This window comes from Corythoichthys intestinalis, chromosome 14 (genome assembly GCF_030265065.1).
Source record: "Corythoichthys intestinalis isolate RoL2023-P3 chromosome 14, ASM3026506v1, whole genome shotgun sequence".
Taxonomy (NCBI): Eukaryota; Metazoa; Chordata; class Actinopteri; order Syngnathiformes; family Syngnathidae; genus Corythoichthys; species Corythoichthys intestinalis.
In genome coordinates this window covers 1005756-1033123 of record NC_080408.1, presented here as the reverse complement: position 1 = coordinate 1033123, position 27368 = coordinate 1005756, and the positions used below count along the sequence as shown (strand labels likewise).

Sequence of the window (27368 nt, the reverse complement as noted above, 5' to 3'; positions counted from 1 at the left end):
GTTTAATAGCAGGCTAAAGTAGGTTGTCTTTTTTCCTCATTAGCCTCAATGTAGTAATGCTCACATTTGCAGTGTTTAATATAGATGTGTTTCCTTATTTTCGATGTCTGAACTTTAATTCTACGGCGTGTTGATGACCAATAAACATCTGTGAAAGGAACTGTTGTCTCATATGCCATCAGCACGCGTGCGTATAGGCAATAAAACACAGCCGTGAAAATTACTGCCCTCATTTTTATTTAGTAGTAGAGTAGTTGTCCCCCAACCCACAGGTTGTGGGTTCAATTCTCTGCCCTGAGGAACTCGCCTAAGTATCCTTGAGCAAGATACTGAACCCCACATTGCTCCTGGTGTTGTGTCACCAGTAGGCAGATGGCAATGTAGTGTAAAGCGCTTTGAGCGCCTTGAAAGGTGGAAAAGCGCTATACAAGTATAACACCATTTAAATGGACTCATTGCATATCGCGACAGGCTTATCAACTTCAATAAAACATGTCGTTAGTTAGATGGACTTACGATCTGCCAGCTTGTAATTGTCTCCTGCTGTCTTCCAAAATTACAACTGGTTGAGGGCGCTTTAGGTGTTCATTCACCCCCGACGTGCAGCCAAGCTTAGCATTAAAGAGACACGACACAACAATGTACCTTCCTATGTTTCCTTGAAATAAGTCAATGTTTTGGCCACTCTGGCGCATTTTTTGGCTTTGTGCCGCTTTCCCCGCTTGCATACTAAGCGTCCGACATTTTAAAAAATCTCCCGACCCCCCGCCCCCTAAAAATTTTCTCCTCGGATCTACACAACTCATGTACAGTGGGGAGAACAAGTATTTGATACACTGCCGATTTTGCTGGTTTTCCCACTTGCAAAGCATGTAGAGGTCTGTAATTTGTATCATAAGTTCTCTTCAACTGTGAGGGACGGAATCTAATACAAAAAACAGAAAATCACGTTGTATGATTTTTAAATAATAAATTTGCAGTTAATTGCATGAAATAAGTATTTGATACATCACAAAAATCGAACTTAATATTTGGTACAGAAACCTTTGTTTGCTATTACAGATACCAAATGTTTCCTGTAGTCCTTGACAAGGTTTGCACACACTGCAGCAGGGATTTTGGCCCACTCCTCCATGCAGATCTTCTCCAGAGCCTTCAGGTTTCGGGGCTGCTGCCGGGCTCCCTCCATAGATTTTCTATCGGGTTCAGATCTGGTGACTGGCTAGGCCACTCCAGGACCTTAAGATGCTTCTTACGGAGCCACTCTTTAGTTGCCTTGGCTGTGTGCTTTGGGTCGTTGTCATACTGGAAGAGCCAGCCACGACCCATCTTCAGGGCTCTCACTGAAAGAAGGAGGTTGTCAGCCAAGATCTGGCGATAGATAGCCCCATCCATCCTCCCTTCAATACGGTGCAGTCGTCCTGTACCCTTGGCAGAGAAGCAGCCCCAAAAAATGATGTTTCCTCATCCATGTTTCACGGCTGAGATGGAGTTCTTGGGGTTGTACTAATCCTTCTTTTTCCTCCAAACACGACGAGCCGAGTTTAGACCAAAAAGTTCCATTTTGGTCTCACCCGACCACATGACCCTTCTCCCACTGCTCCTCTGGATCATCCAGATGGTCAGTGGCAAACTTCAGACGTGTCTGGACATGCACTGGCTTCAGCAGCGGGACCTTGCGTGCGCTGTAGGATTTTAATCCATGACGGCGTAATGTGTTTCCGACGGTTTTCTTCGAGACAGTGGTTCCAGCTCTCTTCAGGTCATTGACCAGGTCCTGCCGTGTAGTTCTGGGCTGATCCCTCACCTTCCTCATGATCAGCGATGCCCCACGAGGAGAGATCTTGCATGGAGCCCCAGAACGAGGCAGATTGACCGTCAACTTGAACTTCTTCCATTTTCTAATAATCGCTCCAACAGTTGTTACCGTCTCACCAAGCTGCTTGCTTATTTCCTGTAGCCCATCCCAGCCTTGTGCAGGTCTATTATTTTATCCCTGATGTCCTTACACAGCTCTTTTGGTCTTGGCCATTGTGGAGAGGTTGGAGTTTGTTTGTTTGAGCATGTGAACAGGTGTCTTTTATACAGGTAACAAGTTCAAACAGGTGCAGTTACTTCCGGTAATGAGTGGAGAAGAGGAGGGGTTCTTAAAAAAGAACTAAGAGCCGAAATATTTACTAGTTGGTAATGTATCAAATACTTATTTCATGCAGTTAAATATAAATTTATGATTTAAAAATCATACAACGTGATTTTCTGGATTTTTGTATTAGATTCCGTCCCTCACAGTTGAAGAGAACTTATGATACAAATTACAGACCTCTACATGCTTTGCAAGTGGGAAAACCAGCAAAATCGGCAGTGTATCAAATACTTGTTCTCCCCACTGTAGGTCACCCTTTTTGACTTCAAAACAGCGAATTTCGCTGAAAGGTTAGAGATTTTCATGCCTGTAGTAATAGCAGTGGTTGGGGTTGCGTGATGGTTGCCGTCACTCGATGGAGCAGCGCCAAAGGGGCACGTCATGCCATAATCAACATATATTGACCCATATAGGTATAAAGCGCATCAGATTATTAGGGGCACTTTTGAGAAAATTGAAAGCTTTTAGTTGTGCCTTATAGTGCGGTCCATTAAAAATAAACACAATACACGTCAAAGTGAACTCACCTGAACCAGTTGAATGAGGTACTGTGACAGTTTGTCATCTGTTAAATATTTCTCAAGGCACTTTACAGCAAAATCTCTGATCATGGGATCGGGAAAGTTGCAATCCAGCAACTCCATGGCTTGTTCCGGCTTGATCGCGGGCCAATCCTTCAGAAGGCAATACATCTGGTGCGGGAAAAGTGCTACAGTTACGCTGAGTAATTACGAGGAAGGAGACCTGTTGCGATCACAAATTTGAGTAGGCGATATGTAATTATTGCCGATATGAGATATTGTCCCCCCAAAAATGTATCCACCAATGTAGTGACAATACATCAAACTAAATCACCTATTCAAATGCAATAAATGTTTATTCTTAAATACACAATTAACTCATTCACTCCCAGCCATTTTCACCAGAGCCAGGCCCTTCGCTCCCGGACATTTTTTTCTGGATTTTGACTGATTTTGCAAGGCCCACAGAAAATTCTGTTCTATTGCTATATAAACTTGGAACCCACCAAAAGAAAGATAAGACTCTCTTCTTTCAGCAGAAAAAAAGTAAGTTTGTATCTTATTCCATTCTTTTGAAATCAGCATTAGAAAATAGCTTAGTTTGAGCAATTTTCCAATTTCTGATGAAAAAACGGGAGTAAATTAGCTTTTTGTAAACGCATACATTTCAAACATAACTTTGACTTTAACAAAGCTTTTTTTTTGCATTAGTTACATTCCAAACATCTGAATAATGTTTTCCTTTTACAAAATACCATGAACAACCAGACAAATAGAGCCTTAGATAGCAAAGTAACCATTTATTCACACACGACTACTGAAAGATGGTTTGTCGCCGAGATGACGCCGTTGTCGCCACGTAAGCTGTGTAAACTTTTCCCTCATCGTTGTCTGTCTCAAAAAGATGGATTTTTTTGCATTTCTGCGGGGTCTGCTTGGCGAGCCGCTCCACGGGGGGTTTCACTCGTTTTGCACGGTCGTCCAGCACCTGGCGTCCCAGGCGTCCTCTCGTTGTTTTGTTCGGTCGGAGCGCCGCCTGGCTTCACGCAGCCAGCGCTCTGACCATGCTGCCCGGCCGTTCACTGCTGTTGAATCGGGTTGCCTCGTCTTACAAAATGCGCTACTGCCCTCCAGTGGCCAGTTTTATTGCTTTAAAATGGGTTTGGAGCTTTGTTCTTTGTTTCTCAGATACAGCGGAAGCTAAATATGCTTCTTATCAAAAAACACGAAAAAGACGTATAAATATGTTTTTGGGACAGTGGAGCATTTAAAAATAGAACGTATTTATACGTTTCTGGGAGCAAATGAGTTAAAATAATTTTTTTTAAATTTTTTTTTTAAACTACATAATGTGTCATTCGAAAGATAGCTCATTGTAGAATATGAAATAGGTGAGAAACCCAACGCCGTTCTTGTTCTCTGCCAATGAGACCATCAAAAGTGTTGATTTGATCCAAAATGATGGTCATCTTGGCCTGCAAAGTGCGCGTGTTAACAAATTTCAATCTTTTTTAGCCAATCAGATTTTTAATAATGGGTGCCATTTGTGTAGAATCGTGAAATATGTGAGAAATATCTGTATTACAATGTTGAACATGACGTGCTTTTATTTTTGAAATGTTCACCGAAAGGCGCTAACAGTAAGCTTTACAATCTGTAAAAAAAAACTGCGCTTGTATTTTCCGCACCATTGTGAAAATGCTGTAAGGCAGCGACTTTTCTTTCTCTTTTTGATTTTTTGTTTTCACGTGAAAGTGGTTAGTACATCCTCTTTTGCCATTTAGCCTCAATATAGCAATGCTAACGCTGTACAATGTGCCATATTCATGCCTTTTCTTATTTTGTATGTCTGAACTTTAGTTCTATAGTGTGTTGATGGCCAAAAAACATCTGTGAAAGAGTCTCACATGCAGTCCATGGGCAAAGCACACGCGAATGCACCCAAGCCCATTGCAGCCGGAAAAATGACCTACCAACATTGTTTTTATTTACCGTGCGATTGATTGACCAATTGCATATCGCGACCGGCTTACGAGGAACTCTGTTTACACAAAAAACGTCCTGAAGTTTGGTGGGGAGAAAAGAAAAAACGTTTACCTGTGCAACCTCATCTCTGGAGTTCCATTTCACAGCGAGAAGGATCTTGGGAAGGATGTCAGGCATGGTGACACAATAATGTCTGTGTGAGTTACAGAAAAGATAATGAGCTATTTTAGCACACCGAGAACGTCAAGTAGGGGTGCGCTTGTCCGATTTGATAGAAAAGTACCTGTGCCTCCATAGAAAGTCTTTCTCCTGCTCAGTGATCTCAGACAACGGGTCGCGGTTACAAACTTGGCGAAGCTGCTCATTGTCGCTGTCCGTGAAGGGGTTGTCTCGGGCCACTCTGTTACTCTATGACACCACGTCACACATGAAAAGAATTAGGGCTGCAGCTATCGAATATTTTAGTAATCAAGTAATTGACTGAAAATTCTATCGATTAATCGGATAAAACATTTTTTTTAGGTAAAGAGCTATCATAAATATACATCAGAAAACAAGACATTTAATCTATTATTGAACCACTTTCAGTCAATCAATGTCTTTATTTTTTATGTAAATCGTTGAAAACAGCCAACAATTGCATCTCAGATGTGACTAGAAAAATAAAATGCTTTCACTCAAAAAACTTCTAGATCTTATTAAAAAAAAAACAACAACATTTCTTACCTAAAAAATGTAATTACGCTTGGTAACACATATCACTTGAAAGCTAAGTGTTTTTCCCACGTTTTTCAATTGAATTCCCATTTGTGTCAAGCTTTTTTTAAGCTCTAGTTAAGTTTTAAGTTAGTCTAAACCAGTGCTTCTCAATTATTTTCTGTTACGCCCCCCCAAGGAAGACACAAATGTTTCGCGCGCCCCCAAACTCTGCCGCCACTGTAAATAGTATCATTTGTCTATAATATTACTATTACAAGTACACCTCTGCCTCACATTGTATCCTTTTTTTTCTATTAGAGAAAATAACAGAGATGAACTTATAAAGTATAACTTTATTAACATTGTTTTGTTTGTAACAGAAAAGACGCATCAATTTGCATGAATTAAAAAAAAGTCCAATCCAAACTGTAAAAATACACTCAAGGTATATTTTTGACCATTTGATACTGAAAAATAAAATCAGTAAATAATAACAAATTCAAATTGATTAGAAACATTAACTCACGAGGACAATATGCCAAAAAATTTGACCGAAAAAACAAAACTGAATAGAAGAAAAAAAAAAAAAAAGTCTTTGGACAGAAGGACAGTTTTTATTTTCGCTGCTCCCAGTATCACCTCCAGTTTGCAATGATGTGGGGTTATTTTTGCACTGAGCATGCTAAATTTGCTCACTGGTTTCCTGATATAACACTGACGAAGCGGGACGATTGTTGGCAATATTCGGCACGTTTTCGCTGAAAAACAACCAAGCGGTTTATCAATGAGATTGGGGTCTAATGTCTTCAAGTGGCGTCTTAATTGATTTGGCTTCCGGCTGTCCGCTATAATCATTTTTAGACACAGTAAACAGTGGTCTTTCCTCGTCTACCACTGTATTAAATGTCAAAGCCAAAAGGCAAACGGCCCGAAAAAAGCGCACTCTCGGCGGCCGAGGGAGAACCGTAGGTGAGGGCGGTCGTCGTGACGATCCCAAGCCGAAAATGGCACTTCTCGGGTGGACACGTGAGAACCGGAGAAGACAGTGGGTCGCTGCGTGAGTCCGGCCGGAAAACAGCTTTCGAAAACGGCGCACAGCTCTCCAGCTCTTCGTGAGTCTCTTCCGTGTGCTGAGTGCTCTTGCTTACTTCAAAAATACTGCGCGCACTTTAAAAATGAGAGCGCCACTGCCACCCACTGAGTGGATGTGCAAGTACACTTTATTGTAGTACGGAAAAAAAAAAAAAAAGCATGTTCCCCGAGGTCACACGCGCCATCCTGGCATCGCTCTGCGTCCCCCTGGGGGGGCGCGCCCCACTATTTGAGAAGTACTGGTCTAAACTGTAAGTACTGATAGGATTTTGAGTTTTTGCAGTGTTCAAAATAAATGTAAGACACCTGCTGTATTGGAGCACATTAGGGACCATTGCTACTTGGTGTTTTATTCAGCAATGACTACCGACCTAAAACTGACAGTTAGCTTAATTATGTTTTAATTTTACACCCTCATCACTCTACAGCGCTGTGTTTTTACAGATTAAATAAAGCCTTTATGTAAGACACGTTAGCCACACATCGACAGTGGTCATAATCAATACAAACCCAGCCCTCCGAAGGGCTAACGTTACGTGAGCGAGTGACAGTAACGTTATTTTTATTAGCGCTGAGAAGTCTACTGCCCAAAGATGGTGGTTGTTTACTAACGCTGCCCAGACGCGGCCGAGTCTGTCATTTGCATGCGCTCTCTATGAGACGCATCGGACACTACCTACTACCACACTAGCAACATGCGGGCGTAGTTTTTAGCAACGCCGGCGTAGTTTGTAGCGGCTTTCGGCTGCAGTAAGGTTTTTTTTTTTTTTTTTTTTAATTTATTGCTTCTTCCTGTACACACGGGACGTCAGCGCGTTGTCCCGCATTAAAAGTAGTCCGGGCAAAACGTGATGCTTAAAGCTGGCAAAATTAAACGATTTCTCGAGGTGAATAAAATTACTCGGATCAGTTTTTAAACTCGAGTTACTCGAGTTGCTTGAGTATTCGTTTCAGCTCTAAAAAGAATGATCTCAATATGGATAAAAGTACAGTAATCCCTCGATACTTCGCGCCCTCAGTCCATAGTGGAATTTTTTTCGTGTGTCAATCATCCTTTAACTTGTTAAACAGTTGCTGTGGCAACTCATTGTGTGTAAGTGAGCAGATTGAGTCAACTCACTCAATGAAGCATTTCATGAAGACAATCGTTTTTCTGCTTTATTCTTGTTTTAAAATAATTAGGTGGGACAGTAACATGTTTAAAACCTATCAAATGTATTACATTTGAAGTGCTTAAAAACATTTATTGAAATATATAAATACAAAAAAGTATTTTTTTTCCTTATTATTTCAATTTATTTATTTTAATTAAAGATGTCTTATATGTATCTCTTTTCTATGCTAAATCTGAATAAATGCACTGACCACACAAAAAAAATCAAAAATTTTGATGGCACTACTTGACGCACTTTTTCACTTATTGCCAGAGGTGGGTAGAGTAGCCAAATATTTTACTCAAGTAAGCGTAACCTTACTAGTGCTCTAGCTATCGATTATTTTAGTAGTCGTTTAATCGATATACTAGTTAGTTCGAATAATCGAGTAATCGGTTAAGGAACATGAAAAATGAAAATACCTGAGCTCAGCATCAAACAGTACAAAAAAATAAATGAGGATCTATGTACAACAAAAGAACAATTGGCTAACTTACATTGCTTAAATGTTTTTTTTTTTAACAATGCTTGTAACAAATGATTCAGACACATAATCCCACAAAAAAAACAAACTGCTAAATATACCCATAAACTAAATTAAGAATGCATTTAAAAAAACATTAGCTCAAACAAAAACTTAACTCATGTTGGTCTTAACAAGGAGCAGATGGAATCACCCCTGTGAAATGAGGAAAACTAGAGGGCAGTGTATCCACCCAAATCAATAAAAATACATGCAAACACCTTCAATATAAACCATTACAACGGCACTTCAATTAAACGAATACTCAAAGCAGCAAAATTTAATTCAAATCTTTTCTAATCGATTACTCGAGTTAATCGAATAATCGTTGCAGCACTAAACGTTACTTCAAAATAATAATACTCAAGTACAATTAGTCATCCAAAAAAAATGTACTCAAGTAAAGAAGTATCCAGAATACTCAAGTAATGAGTAACATTGTGAGTAACAGCTTTTTTTTAGGTATTTTTAAATTATCTTTTTATGAACTGTTGTTATAATGATACTGTACAATAACTAATTACATAACCTCATTAAGCCACAGAAATACAAAAAAAACCCATTGAATTCTGGCGAGAGAGAAAAAAAGAAATGAAGCATTATTCCTCCAAAGAGCATGAGTGCCTTCTAGTGGAGAAAATATTTCCTAGTTTGAATAGTTCCTTCGTAGTTCTGATTATGACATAAAAAGGATCATATCTCTGGTTTTCTGTGGTCAATCGGTGCCAAATAAAAACTGGGGGTAAGGTTTAAACCCGCGCTTTCGAGTCATTTTGAGGGCAGCGCTCTATGTCAAATGCTTCATTTTTTACAGTGCTTTAAAGACGCCACAGGCTGACGTGATCATAGAACAGCAAGCATGCATCAGATTGGTTTAATGGAGTTATGTGATTATTGTTGCGATGTCTCATTGGTGAAATTAGCTGATCTACTCTTGGCATCGCTCCCAAAACAATAACAGATCTAATATGTCGAATAAAAAGGAAAAAGGTCATGACTTTTGTGTAGCCCAAAGTAGCGGAGTAAGAATAGCGTTTTTTCTTCACATATCTAGTCAAGTAAAAAGCATGCTTAGCAAAACTACTCTTAGAAGCACATTTTTCTCAAAAAGTTACTCAAATAAATGTAACTGAGTACATGTAACACGTTACTACCCACCTCTGCCTTTGACATCTACGTATTTTTCGGACTATAAGTCGCATTTTTTTTTTCATACTTTGGCTGGGGGTGAGACTTATATTCCAGAGCAACTTATGTGTGAAATTATTAACACATTATATTATTTCACATGTTATTTTGGAGTGACACTGATGGTTTGGTAAACTTGTTAGCATGTTCTTTATGCTATCGTTATCTGAATAACTCTTAATAGCTTTATTACGTTAACATACCGGCCACATTCGCATTTCGTTGTTCATGCATCATGGAACATTATCCTACTGTACACTCATTTACCATGTTGTTCTTCATTGTATTTTTATCTTAAATTGCCTTTCAAGATGACATATCTGTTCTATGTGTTGGATTTTATCTAGTAAATTTCCCCCCAAAAATGCAACTTATACTCTGGTGCGACTTAAATGTTTTTTTTTTTTTTTTCATCCTTATGGCGCATTTTTGGACTGGTGCGACTTATACTCAGGTGCGACTTAGAGTCCAAAAAAATACGGTAATTCATTTCAACAAGAAAATCCGATTGTGAATGTTCATGTTTTAATGCCATCGGCGGCGCTGGATTGGACGTTCAACACAGTCGACAACAACCAATGAGTGCCTTAGAAAAGGGTTAAAGATGCTTGCTCTCTTACCAAACCCGTGGGGCAGTAATTCAGTCCAAGCTCTCTAGAAATATTCCAATTTGCATGATCTTCAATGATGGTCATATCAGGGAACTTGACCGGAGAACTAAAATGGTCAAACTCCAACTCCAGGCATGGAGTTTCCTAAATGATTACAATTCACTTTTTACTACATTGTACTTGAAGAAGGGATTTGTAAAGATAAATTGACTCGCCTTGTTGGGATTGGAGCCCGAGACGCCGATGGGGTTGAGCAGATCTTCCAGGCCGTGAGGGACGGGCCAAAGGTTGAGCGCCATCTTTCCTGCTACGAGTGTGTGAGTGTAGTCAAACAGGTTGATGTTGCCCCAGGCCAGTGGACAGTGCTCCTACAGGAAAATATCACATGATTATATGAGAAAATTCTTGAAATTATATATAAAACTTCTGTTGTAAATATTATTAGATTTCTTAATTATATTTTAAGTCAAAGTAGCACATGACAAAAAAATCTTCTACTTTGGAAAACAACAATTCACATGTTACTATCTAAACTAGCTTCTTAATGAGGCTGCAACAACTAATCGATTAAATCAATGAATAAATTAGTTGCCAACAAATATGATAATAGATTTTTACCGGCAGCTATGAGCAATCCCGTTTGGGGCGTTTTTGTGTGTAATGTGAGGCTGCGCGCGTGCGTGCCAGTGATCAGAGCAAAAGAGAGAGTTCACTGCTACACTCAGGTTGGGTTGCTAAGTCAATAATATTCCAAAATGTCGAGAGTTAGACTGTCTTTTGTGTTGTTAGATCCTGTGTGCCTTCGTCACAAATGAGTAAATAAAGCCAATTGCATTGTTTGTATTATTTGTCGATGACACGTACTGTAACTACTTATCACTTTTTTCCTCTTCATTCCACATTTTTGGGCTGGTGCAGCTTATAATCTGAAAAATACGGTAATCGTTTAATTGGCCTACTAATCGATTATAAAAATAATTGTTAGATGCAGCCTTAGATCATATACACATTTTTAATTATTAATCGGCAGTGGCGGACTGGTAATCTGTAGCTTCTGGAGGATCACAGAACAGCCGGTGCTCTGGGCGGCTGGCGGCTGCCATACATACAGTACATCGCTGTTTTTATCCCCCCTATCCGCTATGATTATCTACAGTTCGCATCCAATCCGATAGGTGGCAGCAATGCGCCTGGCTGTTAACCGCGAATCTGACAGGAGAATGTGACATAATGGTATTCTATGTTATGTTGTTCTATGTTGTGGCACTGTTGGACCCATGCTGCTGTATTGTTATATCTATGATGCGATTGTCTATGAGCCAGAGGGCGGCTGAGGCAAGAGAAAAAAAGAGCACCGCATTATAGCCGGACTGTCGGCAGTAAGTTCTTTGAATGCAATAGATAAAACGTTGAACACGGCACTCGAAGTCCTCTATTTATTCAAGACAAGATAAAACCGAGAAAAATGAAGAAAAGCACAGAGTAGCCTACTTTGGTACAGCCTTACTCCTTGCGGAAGCAAAATAGCGACGGGCGTGGATAAACAATATAGATGGTCGTCACAAAAAAAAAAAGAAAAGAGAAGGAGATAGGTACTATTATAATTAATTGGATACATAAAACTTGCTTTAAAAAACAAAATCTTTCATTTGTTTATTCAGGTCGATCATAGAGCTAGGGCAGAAGATGAATCCAACTCCAGTTCAACCTTGCAGTACGTTGAGCACCCCAAGTCAGACAGTCACAGTCTAGACACATTTTTTACTTACCACCCTCAGAGGAAGACAAAACACCTGACTGTACAAAGAGTATTCATACGCAAAGATTGCACATATAGAAAATGGCTAACATACTGCGAAGAAAATCATAAACTATATTGTATATGTATAATACTGCAATGTGTAGTTCTTCATAGCCACTTCATTTTTCTCGCAAAGTGCACGAAATTGATGCATTTTACAATAAAAGGTTTAAAATATATATATATATATTTCTCTGGGGGGGGCATGCTCCCGGACCTCCCTACAGGGTCTGTGTTTCCCTTCGTACAGCGATTCTTGTGGGCTGGGCTGAGTCAAAGTCCAGGGCTGCTTTTTAGTCCCAGTCCGCCCCTGTTAATCAGTATTGTATTATTTGTATTATGACTGAATATAAGTTCATAAAAATGTATCAAAACTAAACTAATAACACTAAAATAAAAACAAATGCATTCTGGTCATGCCCGACTCAATAACACTTTAAAGTTTTTAAATTGTATTTAAGTCAATGGCAGCCAATGAGTGCTCTGTAAAGTAGTGGTACCCAACATTTTTTGCACCACAAACCAGTGGAATGGGGTCCTTTTTCTTCACGTACCGACAACGTGCGGCAGAAAATAACAGTAAATATTGAATAACATAACGGGGCTAAAAATGAACATTAATTGCAGAGAAAATGTAACCACACATACGCTGAATCAACCTTTTTCAACAGCGGCCTCGCCAAAGACACGGAAAATATCCTTGGTCACAGGTATAACGAGTTCTTCTCCAATCGTGAAAGGTTTCTTGCCTTTAGCGATACGGTTCGCCACAAGGTATGATGCTCTCAGTGCATTCGCTTTTGTTGGCTCTTTTGCTAACTTTTAGCCTCATATTATGCAGAATGGAATTGGTTGTAGGCTCCTCTGTAGCAGGTGGCTTTTTCCCACATAAAAGAGCTGTCCAATGACATCGCCGCCCACAGCACACAGCCAACAGCAGCTAATGTTACCGTTTACATTGCCTGACGCTGGGCTAGATATGCCAGTAACTGTGAGTGGTCCGCCCAGAACGTTTTGTCCGGTTCAGAGCAACAACGCCGCTGTTTTCAAACATTCCCAAAGGTCTTATGTGTCGCCTACGCTTCATCATTTGTAATAACAATATTTGTTGTTCAATAATGATTAGCAAGAGCTGTTGCCATCGCAGTCAGTGACCGGAGGAAAACTAAAGGAATTCGACAAGACTGGCAAGGCGGTGAATTACAGAGCAACGCTTGATGCAGAACTTCGGATGCTCAATGACAGCGTAGGGTCTATGCCATCACTTTCGCCGTCATCGGAATGCAGAAGCATAAATCAGCTTTTAGACAGGCATATTGATGTGTCAAGAGGCAGAGATTGCGGTCATTAACAAACGATTTATTATTTCTCTGCGGCCCGGTAGCAAATGCGCCACTGCTGTAATTGGTAAAAAGCATCTCACCTCCTTTGCCCCCTTCCTCCCTTTAACTGAGCAGATGGAGAGGCAAAGACGTGCAGCACGTGGAATGTCCGGAATGTACATGTCGTAGTTGAGCCACTCATTCCACCTGGAAAAGAAGAGGAAAACGTATTCAAAAAAAGAAAAACAACATTTTTGTTTGTATTTAATGGCAAATTACCTGGGATTTGAACAAGGCACGCGCTGGGTGTTGACATTATCACACAACTGCTCTCCACCGTGGTAGATGCCAGTCCTGACGTAGATCTAAATCAAACACCGCGTTCAAATGATTCATCTATGTCGTAATGTGACGGAAGCACGCAAGATGATACAAAGTCGAAGTTTCCAATAGCGATTTACCGATACGCCACTAAATTGACGTCATCATTGAGGAGTACTAAGAAATAATAAGTACTCTTCGAGATTTAGTTTACTTTTGATTTTGAATTCTCTCATGGCAGTGTTTCTGCTACCAAATCCTAGCTGCCACTCCTCCAAAATTTCCTTTTTCCTTTTACATATGAATTGTTTCCACCGATGAGCTAGTATTGGCTACAGTGCTATGAAAAAGTATCTGAACCTTTTGGAATTTCTCACATTTCTGCATAAAGTCACTATCAAATGTGCTCTGATCTTTGTCAAAATCACACAGATGAAAAAATAGTGTCTGCTTTAACTAAAACCACACAAACTTTTATAGGTTTTCATATTTTAATGAGGGTACCATGCAAACAATGACAGAAGGGGGAAAAATAAGTATGTGAACCCTCCTTAAAGAGCAACTGAAACCAATTTTTACCAAACAATTTCAGTCAGGTGTGTGCCCAATCACTGATGAGTGGTTTAAAGCTGCCCTGCCCACTATAAAACACACACCTGGTAAGAATGGTCTTGCTGAGAAGCATTGTCTGATGTGCATCATGGCTAGGTTAAAAGAAGATGACACCAGTATTTCAGCGCAGAATACTCAGAGAAGTAAAAAGGAACCCTAGAGTATCTGCTAATGACTTACAGAAATCACTGGCACACTCCCATAGCTCTGTGCACATATCAACTATATGCAAAACTATGACCAAGAATAATATTCATCCACGGAGGAAGCCACTGCTGTCTGAAAAAAACATTGTTGCTCGTTTAATGTTTGCAAAAAGGCACTTGGACACTCCACAGACGTTTTGGCAAAATATTTTGTGGACTGATGAAACCACAGTTGAACACAATGTCATGTGTGAAGGAAAAAAGGGAACACGTCACCAACATCAACACCTCATCCCCACCGTGAAGCATGGTGGAAGGAGCATCATGATTTGGGGCTGTTTTGCTACCTCAGGGCCTGGACAACTTGCAATCATTAATGGAAGCATGAATTCAAATGTTTATCAGGATGTTTTTCAGGAAAACCTGAGGTCGTCTGTCAGACAGATGAAGCTAAAAATAGGATGGATGCTGCAACAAGACAATGATCCAAAACACAGAAGGAAATCAACTTCAGAATGGTTTCAGAAGAACAAAATACACATTCTGGAGTGGCCAAGTCAAAGTCTGGACTTGAACCCCATTGAGATGCTGCGGCATGACCTAAAGACAGCGATTTATCCCAGGAATCTGACTGGACTACAAGAGTTTTGTAGAGAAAAATGGGCGAAGATTAGTGATCGATGTGCCAGACTGATCTGCAGCTACAGAAAGCGTCTGGTTGAAGTTATTGCGGCCACAAAATATTCAATGTGATGGTTCACTCACTTATTTTTCCCCCTTCTGTCATTGTTTGAATACTATCCTCATTCAAATATGAAAACCTATATATGTTTGGGTGGTTTTAGTTAAAGCAGACACTGTTTTTTCGTCCGTGTGATTTTGTCAAAGATCAGATCTCATTTGATGGTGATTTTATGCAGAAATGTGAGAAATTCCAAAAGGTTCAGATACTTTTTCATACCACTGTGTGTACTGGAGGGTTGTAGGTACTTCCTTTTTCAGATGTCGTGGTTGCTTTTTCACTGCCGCCTATAGTCTGGAAGTTTATCTGCTGCTCCACATACAGTGGTACCTCTACATACGAATTTAATTCGTTCCAGGACCTTGTTTGTAAGTCGAAATGGTCGTATGTCGAGCAGGATTTTCCCATAGGAATACATTATAATTCCATTAATTCGTTCCAAAGCCTAAAAACATACACTAAATTCTTAATAAATACTGCTGGCACTGTTACAAATGGCAATTAAACATAGAAAAACAAATAAGTTATAAATAAATAAGTCAGAATAATATAATAAGAAGAAGAATAATTAATAATTATTCCTGTAAATAATGTAACGAATTGGATTCTAATATGGCGGACACTTTTTACTGTCCCTGAACGCACCGCGAAGCTGACGTCACGGTGAGATAGGTCGGTGCGGTAGAGATAATACTTTCGTTTTCTTGAGAGCAGTCAACTGCTTAAGACAATGGGCGTTTTGTGTTGGATAAGTTCTTAAATAAATGATAAAAACGTGACGAAGCTGGCGATTTCCTTGGCAATGTTACCACAATAATAATTGTCACCTTAACTTATAAATAGTGGCGAACGGTGGTCGGAAGAGGACCATGGAGCTGTATTGTTGAGCCAGTTCAGGGACGCGCACACCAAGCTCATATTTTTCTATAACTTGCATCTTCATTTCAAAGGTAAGCATCACTTTTTTCCTTGTTTCTCCAACTGTATCAACTTTTTTTGAAAACTGTGTTGATTTCTCACACAAGAAAATCCACCGTGCGTTCGTTTGCAGTGCTGTCATGTCGTCGTATTTCGAGCAACTCGTCGGATGTAGAAACAAATGGCGGCTCAAATTTTACGTCGGATGTCGAAAAGATCGTGTGTCGAAGTGATCGTATGTAGAGGTACCACTGTATCTCATTTCTACGCGGTTCATGCTAACAAGACGTTCACATGACATTGCTAGCTTGCTAATATTATGTAACTTGTTGATAATGAAAGTACATTTAGCTCATGCCAACTGTGTCACTAACATAAGTAAGCTAATTGATAGTATTAGGCAAACATTAAGAGCTATTATGTAACCGAGGACTACATTTTTCAGATGAGCTCATTGAAATATTTCTGTCACAACAGAAAGATGACAGAGATGCAGTTAAAAACATTTTGAAATGAATTAGCAACCAAAAAAAAAAAACATCAGTCATTTACTGCGATAGTACCTTGTCTATGTCTCTGATATTAACATTGACATAAGTGGCGCAGAGCACCCTGATCCTGAGCGCTCCGTTGATCGTCCATAAAGACTTCGTGGACGTTTCTCCATTCATGTAAGGAGTCGCCGTGGATATCCGTCTGGCGTACGACGGCATGGCGAAATTGTCCATTGGCAGTTGCGAATAGAGACTGTCTTTCGCCATCAGCATCAAGTTAGGCATTCGCCCCAACATGATGCAGCTGCGCACGTACTGAGGACAGACATAAAAAAATGTTCACGTCCTAGTAAATCTGTTCAAAACGTCCATTCGCTTTCCATTAAAGGGATGAGCGTCAGATGAAATGAGATTACCTTGTACTGACTCAGAGGGTATTTCTCCAGCAGGTACTCGTCACAACCGCAGACTTTGAGGATGTACTTCCCTTGGTACTCCTGCACGCACATTTTTAGCTGCTCCTGGGAGAGCAGCATGCTGCGCGTTTTTTTGCGAATGGCCTCGGCGATCACCTGCTCCGGCACGCAGTCGTGGTTGATCTTCAAAGTGTACTTCTGCTTGTCATTGCTGGGCGACACGATCACCCATATGACCACAATGATTTGACCTGAGTAAAAAAAGGACAAAAAAGCACATTTATTGAAAATATAGACGGATATATCAGCTGTCATATAGGCCTTCTCTCTCTCTCTCTCTCTCTTTTTTTTTTTTAATTAATCCAACCGGCCGATATGATAAAAGTCTATTTGAAACTAGTGATAGGGACTAGGGATTTTTCAGAGGATCAGGGTTTTTAATTGAAAAAAAAAAAAAATTCTGCTTCACGCTCGTATAGCCTGACGCATAGACTTCATAATGTTATTGAGACGGGTCAGATTCCACCACGCCTTCAAGTAGGTGGTCATGCCACAATCCGCTTCAGTTATTCGCAGTGACACATGCAGAGATCCAACGCCGGATTTATGTTGAAAAAGTACGAAAGCTGTACCGCATACAAACAGGAAGGATTGTCTCAGGAGTGTTTTGTTCGAGGATTCAAGGTCATTTTTATATTTTTTCACAAGAATTTCCAACGTAAAAAGCTCTTTGTTGTAAGGCCGCCGCCACATTGTCTAACAGACTAGCATCATTCTTCGACATATTTATGTAAAATAAATGCTAACTGCCCGTTTTTTGCTCTTTTAACAAAGAATCGAGACTATTTTACGTTCATATCAATAAAGAATTCAGGGATTTAAGCATTTATTCTAGGGCTGTCAAAATTATCGTGTTAACGGGCGGTTATTAATTTTTTTCATTAATCACGTTAAAATTCATTCATTCATTCATTTTCCATGCCGCTTTTCAATATTTGACGCAATTAACACACATGCCCCGCTCAAACAGATTAAAATGACAGCAGAGAGTAATGTCCGCTTGTTACTTGTTTTTTGGTGTTTGGCGCCCTATGCTGGCGCTTGGGTCCAAGTGATTTCATGGCTTTCACCATGAGTGAGCATGGTGTAATTATTGACATCAACAATGGCGAGCTATGAGTTTATTTTTTCGATTGAAAATTTTACAAATTTTAATAAAACAAAAACATTAAGAGGGGTTTTAATATAAAATTTCTATAACTTGTACTAATATTTATCTTTTAAGAACTATAAGTCTTTCTATCCATGGATCGCTTTAGGAGAATGTTAATAATGTTAATGCCATCTTGTTGATTTATTGTTATAATAAACTAATACAGTACTTGTGTACCGTATGTTGAATGTATATATCCGTCTTGTGTCTTATCTTTCCATTCCAACAATAATTTACAGAAAAATATGGCATATTTTAGAGATGGTTTGAATTGCGATTAATTACAATTAAATTTTAAGCTGTAATTAACTCGATTAAAAATTTTAATCGTTTGACAGCCCTAATTTATTCACAAGAATTTTTGACGTAAAAAGCGCTTTGTTGTAAGGCTGCCGCCACATTGTCATCATTCTTCGACATATTTACATAAAATAAACGCTAAATGCACCGTTTTTTTTTTTGTTTGTTTGTTTTTTTTCTTTTAACCAAGAATCGAGACTGTTGTACGTCCATATCTAGAAATAATTCAGGGATTTAAGGATTTATTCACAAGAATTTTCACCAGAAAAGCTTTGTTTACATTAGGCGCTACATTGACTAAAAGACGAGCATCGTACTTCGACATATTGACGTAAAATAAATGCTAACCTGCCCGGTTTTTTGCTTTTAACCACGAATCGAGACTATTTTACATTCATATCAATAAAGAATTCAGGGATTTAAGCATTTATTCACAATAATTTTTAACGTAAAAAGCTCTTTGTTGTAAGGCTGCCGCCACATTGTCTAACGGACTAGCATCATTCTTCGACATATTTACATAAAATAAATGCTAGCTGCAAGTTTGTTTGTTTTTTGTTTTGCTTTTAACCAATAATCGAGACTGTTTTACATCCATATCTAGAAATAATTCAGGGATTTAAGGATTTGTTCACAAGAATTTTCACCGGAAAAGCTCCGTTTACATTAGATCAGGGGTGGGCAAACCGGTCCTCGAGGGCCGCAGTGGGTCCTGGTCTTTGTTCCAACTGACCCAGCACAGATAGTTTAACCAATGCGGTTTCAGCAGAAATGCAAAGCACCTGACTGCAATCGACTGATTGCACTTGTCAAACAGCAGATTGGTGAAAAGCTGTCCTCTTAATGGGTTGCAACAAAAACCCGCACCCACTGTGGCCCTTTGTGGAATAATTTGCCCACCCCTGCATTAGATGGCCGCTACATTGACTAAAAGACAAGCATTGTACTTCGACCTATTGACGTAAAATAAATGCTAACCTGCCCGGTTTTTTGCTTTGAACCAAGAATCGAGACTATTTTACGTTCATATCAATAAAGAATTCAGGGATTTAAGCATTTGTTCACAAGAATTTTTAACGTAAAAAGCTCTTTGTTGTAAGGCTCCCGCCACATTGTCTAACAGACTAGCATCCTTCTTCGATATATTTACATAAAATAAACGCTAAATGCACTGTTTTTTTTTTGGTTTTTTTGCTTTTAACCAAGAATCGAGACTGTTTTACGTCCATATCTAAAAATAATTCAGAGATTTAAGGATTTATTCACAAGAATTTTCACCGGAAAAGCTCTGTTTACATTAGGCGTTACATTAACTAAAAGACGAGCATCGTACTTCGACATATTGACGTAAAATAAATGCTAACCTGCCGTTTTTTGCTTTTAACCAAGAATCGAGACTGTTTTACGTCCATATCTATAAAGAATTCAGGGATTTAAGCATTTATTCACAAGAAAAAAAAGCGCTTTGGCTGTGATTTCACTCGGTCAGCTTTGACGGCTAACCCAACAATGCAGGCCCCCTATTAATCGGACCCGCGCCCCGTCAATATCATTATGAAGTCTACGCCTCACTCTCCATCCTGCTGCTTTTCTTGGTCAGCAGTGCACTAAGAGTTTTGCTTGTTAAAGTTAACGATGATTGACAGGCATTGAAGCTTTGATCTTGCCAGAGAAGCTTGGCAGCGCTACCTTCAAAGACGCCGAATGTGTCAATGATCGTTCAGCTTGTCAAACACTAGTGTGCTGTGGCAACTCATTGTATGTGTGCGCTGCTGATCTCAGCAGTGAGCGGATTTGACTGGATTCACTCAATGATATCTAATAATAATCATCTAATAAAGACAGTCATTTTTCTACGTTATTCTTGTTTAAAAATATTTCGCATTATGAAGGCAGCACGGCGGGAAAGTGACATGTTTAAAACCTTTTTTTTGGAACAATACTTTTTCCAGAAAGCTATTTATTAAGCCTTTTATTCAACCTTATAAGAGTTGTTTCTGAATGTAGGAAATTCAGGCACTTCTGGAGCTATTATTTTTTATTTCTGTGATTCAATAAACATGTTTTAGGCATTTAAATGACGTTCTATGTTTGCATTATTCAATTTTTTTACACCACGAATATCGGCACCAAAAATCAGTAATCGGCCCGTCTAACTAGAAATAATCGGTATTGGTCCTGAAAAACTCATATCGGTCGATCTCTAAGTGAAAATAGTATCCCCAAAAAACTTCATTTGTAGCTTTTGCGTCACCTTTATCTAGCTTGTTATGTATGTGCCTGGGTAGGTCCGCTGCAGATTCCACATTGGGGGGATAGACGTACAAGGCTCGACTGTGGGGTCCGTTACAGTCTCGGAGGTCCACGGCCTCTTTGCAAACATTCAAAATGTTCCTTCTAAAGTCCTGCACTTCCGGATCTTTGACCAGATCGAACTCGCATATGGGCATCCCGATAGCAAAACCTAGAAAAATAAAAGGACAAACAGTGAAGGCTAAAAGTGGAAGTTATCCAAAAATGTCACTTCACCCAAACTTCTGCTTTGTTTCTTTGTGTTACACAATTTGCGCTTGGCTTCTACACCACCTAGCAAAAAGTATGGAATCACCAATCTCGGACGAGCACTCACTCGGACGTTTTATTGTGTAAAACAAACTCAGATAAAAAGCTTGAAAAAATAATGAATTACTTCAAAGGTGCATTTCTTTAGCATTCAGAAACACTAAAAGAAATGAATTTAAAAAAAACATTGTGGTGGTCCGTAAATTAGTGCTGCAACGATTAATTGATTAACTCGAGTAATTCGATGAGAAAAAAAGATTCGAATTAAATTTTGCTGCTTCGAGTATTCGTTTAATTAAAGTGGCGTTGAAATGGCTTGTTTTGAAAGTGTTTGCATTTAGTTTTATTGATTTGGCTGGATACACTGCCCTCTATTGGCAACAGTGAATATGACATAACTCATTTCACATGGCTGAATCCAGCTGCTCCCTGTTGAGACCAACATAAGTTTTTGTTTGATCCAAGGTTTTCTTAATGCATTTGTAATTAAGTTTATAGATATATTCAATTTAGTTTTTTGTGGCAATACTAGTATGTGTTTGAACCATTTGTTAAGAGCATTGTTAGCATTTTATGGCATTTAAGCTAGCAGACTTTTTACTGTGGAAATTAGCCAATTTTTCTTTAGATATCATAAAATAGCAAACTAGATGTGCTACGTCCCATGCCATTGGCTACGTGAGCCCAGACTGATTATGGGACACGTCCATATACTACATTGATGAATTATAAACCGCCATGACTGAATGGAAGTTAAGAAGGCCAAATCAATCCATACCAGTGACTATAGATAATGTTGCAAATATTGTTAATTCAGTACGTGACACAGATGGATCCAGACCACAAATACAGACCACTTTACAAACAGTAAAGATTGTTCTCAGCACTTTTATACAATTTTTTTTCAGATCAGTAAGAGTCACATAAATATTATGTACTAAAATGCATGTTTACATGATGGCAATTTAATTTTTGCTCGTTAGCAAAAAAAAAAAAAAAAAAAAAAAAAAAACGAAACAAAAATTGTTATTTTTTTCCCCAGAGCATTAAATGTATTGAATCGGATCGAAAATCGTGTCCCCCGGATCGAAAATCGTACTGAACCGTGACTTAACTGTATCGTTGCATCCCTATGGAACACCATTGTAGAAGCTATGACAGGAAAAGTTTTCATTTGCCTAAATGCTTAAGTTATTGAGTGCATTTTATTTTTTTTTCTTGAAAAACACATTTTATTTATTCTGAGTTTCTGTGCGGTATCAATATTGTTGTCTTTTACTTAAGAGGCATGGTCTATTGTTTTTAGTTGTGATTTCTTAAAAAGTAGTTTTGAATTTAAGAGTAAATATCGCGTTTAAATGGGTGTACTTTATCTATTAATATATATTGTATTCTCAATGTTATTGTAAATTGGTTTAAAAAATAATGGGGGGGCAATAATATCGCATATCGCAATAATTTATGAGATAAATTATCGCACACTAAAATTTGTTAGCGTGACTGGTAAAATAAGAGTAATTGCCTTAAACAACTAGTCCTGTTTGGAAAGCCCCTCCCAACGCCATTTGATTGAAAGACCATTCCATTCCGTAAAAGCAATGGAAAAAGCAAAGGCAAAGACAATGAAAAAATATACTTTTATATATATATATATATTTTTTTTTCCATTTTGGCACTCCTGCGATTCCATACTATAGTTGTCATATTTGTGAATCACAATGTCAACAAGCTTTCATTTACGGAAAACATAAAAGCCGTTATTACTAAAGATGTCCCGATCGATCAGCATCCAATCACGTCATTTTCAAAGTATCGGAATCTGCAAAAAAATGTTGGACATGCCTTTTTTAAATTTCTATATTTTCTAATTAAATCGTTTTCTAATTGTATTTAACGTTACAGACAAAATGTCTCACAATCATCCAGAGTCTTTAGTTTTGGCTTAAAGTAGGGCTATCAAAATTTATCGCATTAATGGCGGTAATTAATTTTTTAAAAATTAATCACGTTAAAATATTTAACGCAATTAACGCATGCGCTGCACGACCCACTCATGCATTGTCGCGTTCAATCTAAAATGGCGCCATTTTACCTATATATAGAGCGAAAAGGCATTGTAAAATGAGTAGAGTGAATTTTGGCAGTCTTTGCAGCCTTTCCTTAAATGGCTAAAGCAATCCCGCTCTCATCAATTAGAAATATCGTGGGAAGCAATGTGGGAAAGAAAGGTAGTAGTTGATCTTTTTCTTAACACCCTATGTTATTTCCCAACGCAGAGAAGATATATCAATTGGTGCCACGACGCACAGTCATGGTTGCACTTCCCATCATGCATTTGGGCAGAACAGTTAAATGGCTACAGTATCATTTACTGAAAGCTCAACAAATCCACTAGATGGCAATATTTAGTCACAAAATACAAAGTCACATTTATCCTTTAAGAATTACAAGTCTTTCTATCCATGGATCCCTCTCACAGAAAGAATGTTAATAATGTAAATGCCATCTTGAGGATTTATTGTCATAATAAACAAATACTGTACTTATGTACTGTATGTTGAATGTATATATTCGTCCCAGTTTTATTCATTTTTTTTCTTAACGCATTGCCAAAATGTATATGATCGGGAAAAATTATCGGGAATGATTGGAATTGAATCGGGAGCAAAATAAAAAGCAATCAGATCGGGAAATATCGGGATCGGCAGATACTCAAAACTAAAACGATCGGGATCGGATCGGGAGCAAAAAAAACGATCGGAACAACCCTAGTTATAACAGATGGAATTATTTGGTGCCTGTCCTTACTTTTGTGTTCATTATTGTTGCACCGATAATGCACTAAATTGATGTCATCGGTAGTGGTGTGGGGTTCGGCAATTCATTAAATTCTTGCACTCGGTGACAATATATAATCGATAGCCTGACGGGAAGTATTGATATATAATTACAGCACACATAATGAATTTACTCCGTTCTTATCGTCAGGAGCTAATATCTCCTGTCCTGTTTGCGGGGCACTAAACGGGTGTACAGTGGGAGGTCGGTGAGGACAGACAACAATGGATGCAAGAATGGCGGAAAATACGAACACAGAAACAAATCAAGTAAGTTGCTCCTGACATTTCAGTTTAATAAAGCGGTGCGCTGCCCTGGTTTACATAAAACATGTTGTTAATGTTTCTGCACTTTAATGTACAGTGGTATGAGAAAGTATCTGAACCTTTTGGAATTTCTCACATTTCTGCATAAAATCACCATCAAATGTATGTTTGTCGAAATCACAGAGATGTAAAAACAGTGTCTGCTTTAACTAAAACCACCTAAACATTAACGAATTTGAATGAGGATAGTATGCAAACAATGACAGAAGGGGGGAAATAAGTAAGTGAACCATCACATTTAATATTTTGTGCACCCGCATTTGGCAGCAATAACTTCAACCAGACGCTTTCTGTAGCTGCAGATCAGCCTAGCACATCGATCAGGACTATACTTGGCCCGTTCTTCTCTACAAAAGAACTGTAGTTCAGTCGGATTCTTGGGATGTCTGGCATGAATCGCATCTCAATGGGGTTCAAATCTGGACTTTGACTTGGCCACTCCAGAACGTGTATTTTGTCCTACTGAAACCATTTTGAAGTTGATTAACTTCTGTGTTTTGGATCATTGTCTTGTTGCACCATCCATCCTCTTTTTAGCTTCAACTGTCTGACAGAAGGCCTCAGGTTTTCCTGCAAACATCCTGATAACCTTTTCAATTCTTTCTTCCATTATTAATTGCTTGTTGTCCAGGCCCCGAGGTAGCATTTTTTCTGTACTGTACACATGATGTTGTGTGTTACTCCCGAGCAATTCTTGGTTTCATCAGTCCAATAAATATTTTACCAAAACTTCTGTGGAGTGTCCAAGTGCCTTTTAGCCAACATTAAACGAGCAACAATGTTTTTTTTTTTTTTTTTTTTTCAAACAGCACTGGCTTCATCTGTGGAGTCCTCCCAAGAACACCATTCTTGGCAATATAGCTGATATGTGCACAGAGATATTGGACTGCGCTAGGGATTTCTGCAGACACTGTAGGGTTCTTTTTTACCTCCCTGAGTATTCTGCGCTGAACTCTTGCCGTCAACTTTGGTGGACAGCCACTCCTTGGGAAAGAAGCAACAGTGCCAAACTCTCTCCATTTGCAGATAACTTCTCTGACTGTCGATTGACGAACATCCAGACTTTTCGAGATGGTTTTGCATCCTTTCCCAGCTTTGTACAAATCAACAATCCTTGATCACAGGTCTTCAGACAACTCTTTTGACCGAGCCATGATGCACATCCGACAATACTTCTCATCAAGACATTTCTGACCAGGTGTGTGTTTTATAGTGGGCAGCGCAGCTTTAAACCACTCATCAGCGACTGGGCACACACCTGACTTAAAATGTTTGGTAAAAAATTGCTTTCAATTGCTCTTTAAGTCTACTTCAGTGGGTTCACGTACTAATTTTTCCCCCTTCTGTCATTGTTTGCATGCTATTCTCATTAAAATATGAAAACCTATAAATGTTTGGTTTTAGTTAGTGATGCACGATAATGCATTTTTCAACCGATACCGATAACAGATAATTTCCTCCTCATTCCAACCGATAACCGATAATGTCAAGCCGATAATTCTATTAAAAGATTTATGTAAAATTTTAAAGTATACACAAAAGAAAATATTACTGTGCAAAAATATAATTTATTGCTCTTTTTTTCAACATAAAGTATGAACAAGTCGTCAATTCAAACATCTAAATAATGACAGATTGTCTGACATTGTGTAATGGTAAACCTTTGGCAACAATTACTTACAGAGTAAATACCTAAGTTGCACAGAAATGCGTTTAAAAGTAAGCCATTCCTAACATATATAACATTAATCCGCTGCAAAACACACCTTCTTAAAACTAGTCAGTTTTAAGTGTAAATCTATTGGCAATAAGTGAAATTATCTGCCATCGCTTCAAGTGTATTTCTCTCAGATTTCTTGGAAGAAAAATAGCTAGCTGAAAATAATCTTAACAGCCTTGTTTTAAGCAATACATTATTATACTTAATCCTAAAAAAAAAAAAAAAACTTGAAGAAGGAAAGATTCTGAATAATATTTGTGGCTACAGAATATTGATTTAAGAATTTGATTATCTACTGTGACTGTAATTGAGCAGAGAAATAAGTTAAATCATTTGAAAAGTGATTGCTAATGTTATATGCTTTGTTGCACACTGTGAAAGTTATTACCTCAAAAGAGCAAGATGTCATGTACCCATTCTGCAGCGCTTTGTTTACATTTGCGGCTTTCACGACATTTGCGTTACAGCAGCTAAACTGCTACACAGCAGTACTATTTGGACGGAGTTGGAGCTCTCATCCGCGTGCGTGTTGTTTTGTGCCTGAGTTTTATTAAGCCGAAAATAAAGGCAGCGTTACAAAGTCATCTGACCGCTCGTCATTTCACATTCTGAATGCATTCTTGACTGGCTGACTTCGTTTTCTCCATGTTAAATTATCTTATAACCACTGTGCCGTCATGATAAGCTTGCTTACCGGACACCACTTTTTCATGAAGAATGGTGGTCGTATAAACTGCATTATTTCTTTTATCCCGGGCTTTGGTTCTCGGGTCATTAAGGTAAAAAAAAAAAAAAAAAACGTGTCCCGTCTCGGCGGCGGCGGCAGCTACATTCGTACCGGATAATCCGCCCGCCCCGGCTGGTTCGCCGCGGCGTATTCGGGTCCTGGCTCTGCTCGCACGCCGTGGGGGAACGCTCGAGAAACCGGGGTGTTCACCGGAGGTCCAGAGGCCGGGGAACCGGGCTCGGCCCGCCCCGCGGCAGCCTGCCGGACTGGCCAAAGCGGTGGGCTCCGTCGGAAGACGGCTACTTGCCGACTATCTGTCTCCAGTAGTGCCGGTGTTTAGCCTTAGATGCGAATTTACCACCCGCCTTGGGCTGCATTCCCAAACAGCCCGACTCTGTATCGTCACAAGCCCTGTAGTTTAACTTAGTGTTTACAATAGCTTTAGCATTCCTGCTAGCAGCAGCCTCCTATTTGTTCCAAAATTCTTTGTGATGCAGTTTTAAATGGCTGCTGGGTTAGTGGTTTTGAATGAGGACGCATTCTTTCTGCCTCGTGGAACTTCTACGGTACATGTTTCGCAGATGGCGAGAGCGTCGTTTTTTTAGTAACAGCCGCCATAATGTTCAACTACTTCTTGTCTTGTAACTCCGCCTCCTCAACCCCTCCTCCCTCAGGGGCTTCAGAGAGGGGAGGGGTTGAGGAGGCGGCGTGCTGAATTCTTCGGTTGCGCACATTTGGAGGAAAAATCAAGTATATAATTATCGGATTGCATTATCGGTTGAATTTTTTTATTATCTGGATTATCTGTGTGACGTCATAATTGCCATTATCGGCCGATAATTATCGGTGACCAATATTATCGTGTATCTTTAATTTTAGTTAAAGCAGTTTTTTCATCTGTGTGATTTTGACAAAGCTCAGCTCACATTTGATGGTGATTTTATGCAGAAATGTGAGAAATTCCAAAAAGTTCAGATACTTTTTCATAGCACT

General features: G+C 39.1%; 1 protein-coding gene across 3 annotated transcripts in view; it reads right to left on the bottom strand.

Annotated features, from left to right (window-relative positions):
- The window catches only part of LOC130929656 (phosphatidylinositol 4,5-bisphosphate 3-kinase catalytic subunit alpha isoform), a 54684-nt gene that overhangs the window by 22695 nt on the left and 4621 nt on the right, over positions 1–27368 (bottom strand). For 2 of the 3 annotated variants that reach the window (XM_057857001.1, XM_057857002.1), the window contains exons 3-12: positions 20457–20666; positions 16690–16940; positions 16343–16588; positions 13320–13405; positions 13142–13247; positions 10133–10285; positions 9927–10061; positions 4934–5058; positions 4762–4843; positions 2671–2835 (exon numbers count right to left, since the gene is read on the bottom strand). In XM_057857001.1, coding sequence (XP_057712984.1) covers positions 2671–2835; positions 4762–4843; positions 4934–5058; positions 9927–10061; positions 10133–10285; positions 13142–13247; positions 13320–13405; positions 16343–16588; positions 16690–16940; positions 20457–20666 — 1559 coding nt within the window. The remainder of the gene's footprint in view (positions 1–2670; positions 2836–4761; positions 4844–4933; positions 5059–9926; positions 10062–10132; positions 10286–13141; positions 13248–13319; positions 13406–16342; positions 16589–16689; positions 16941–20456; positions 20667–27368) is intronic. The other variant, XM_057857004.1, reaches the window with a different exon arrangement.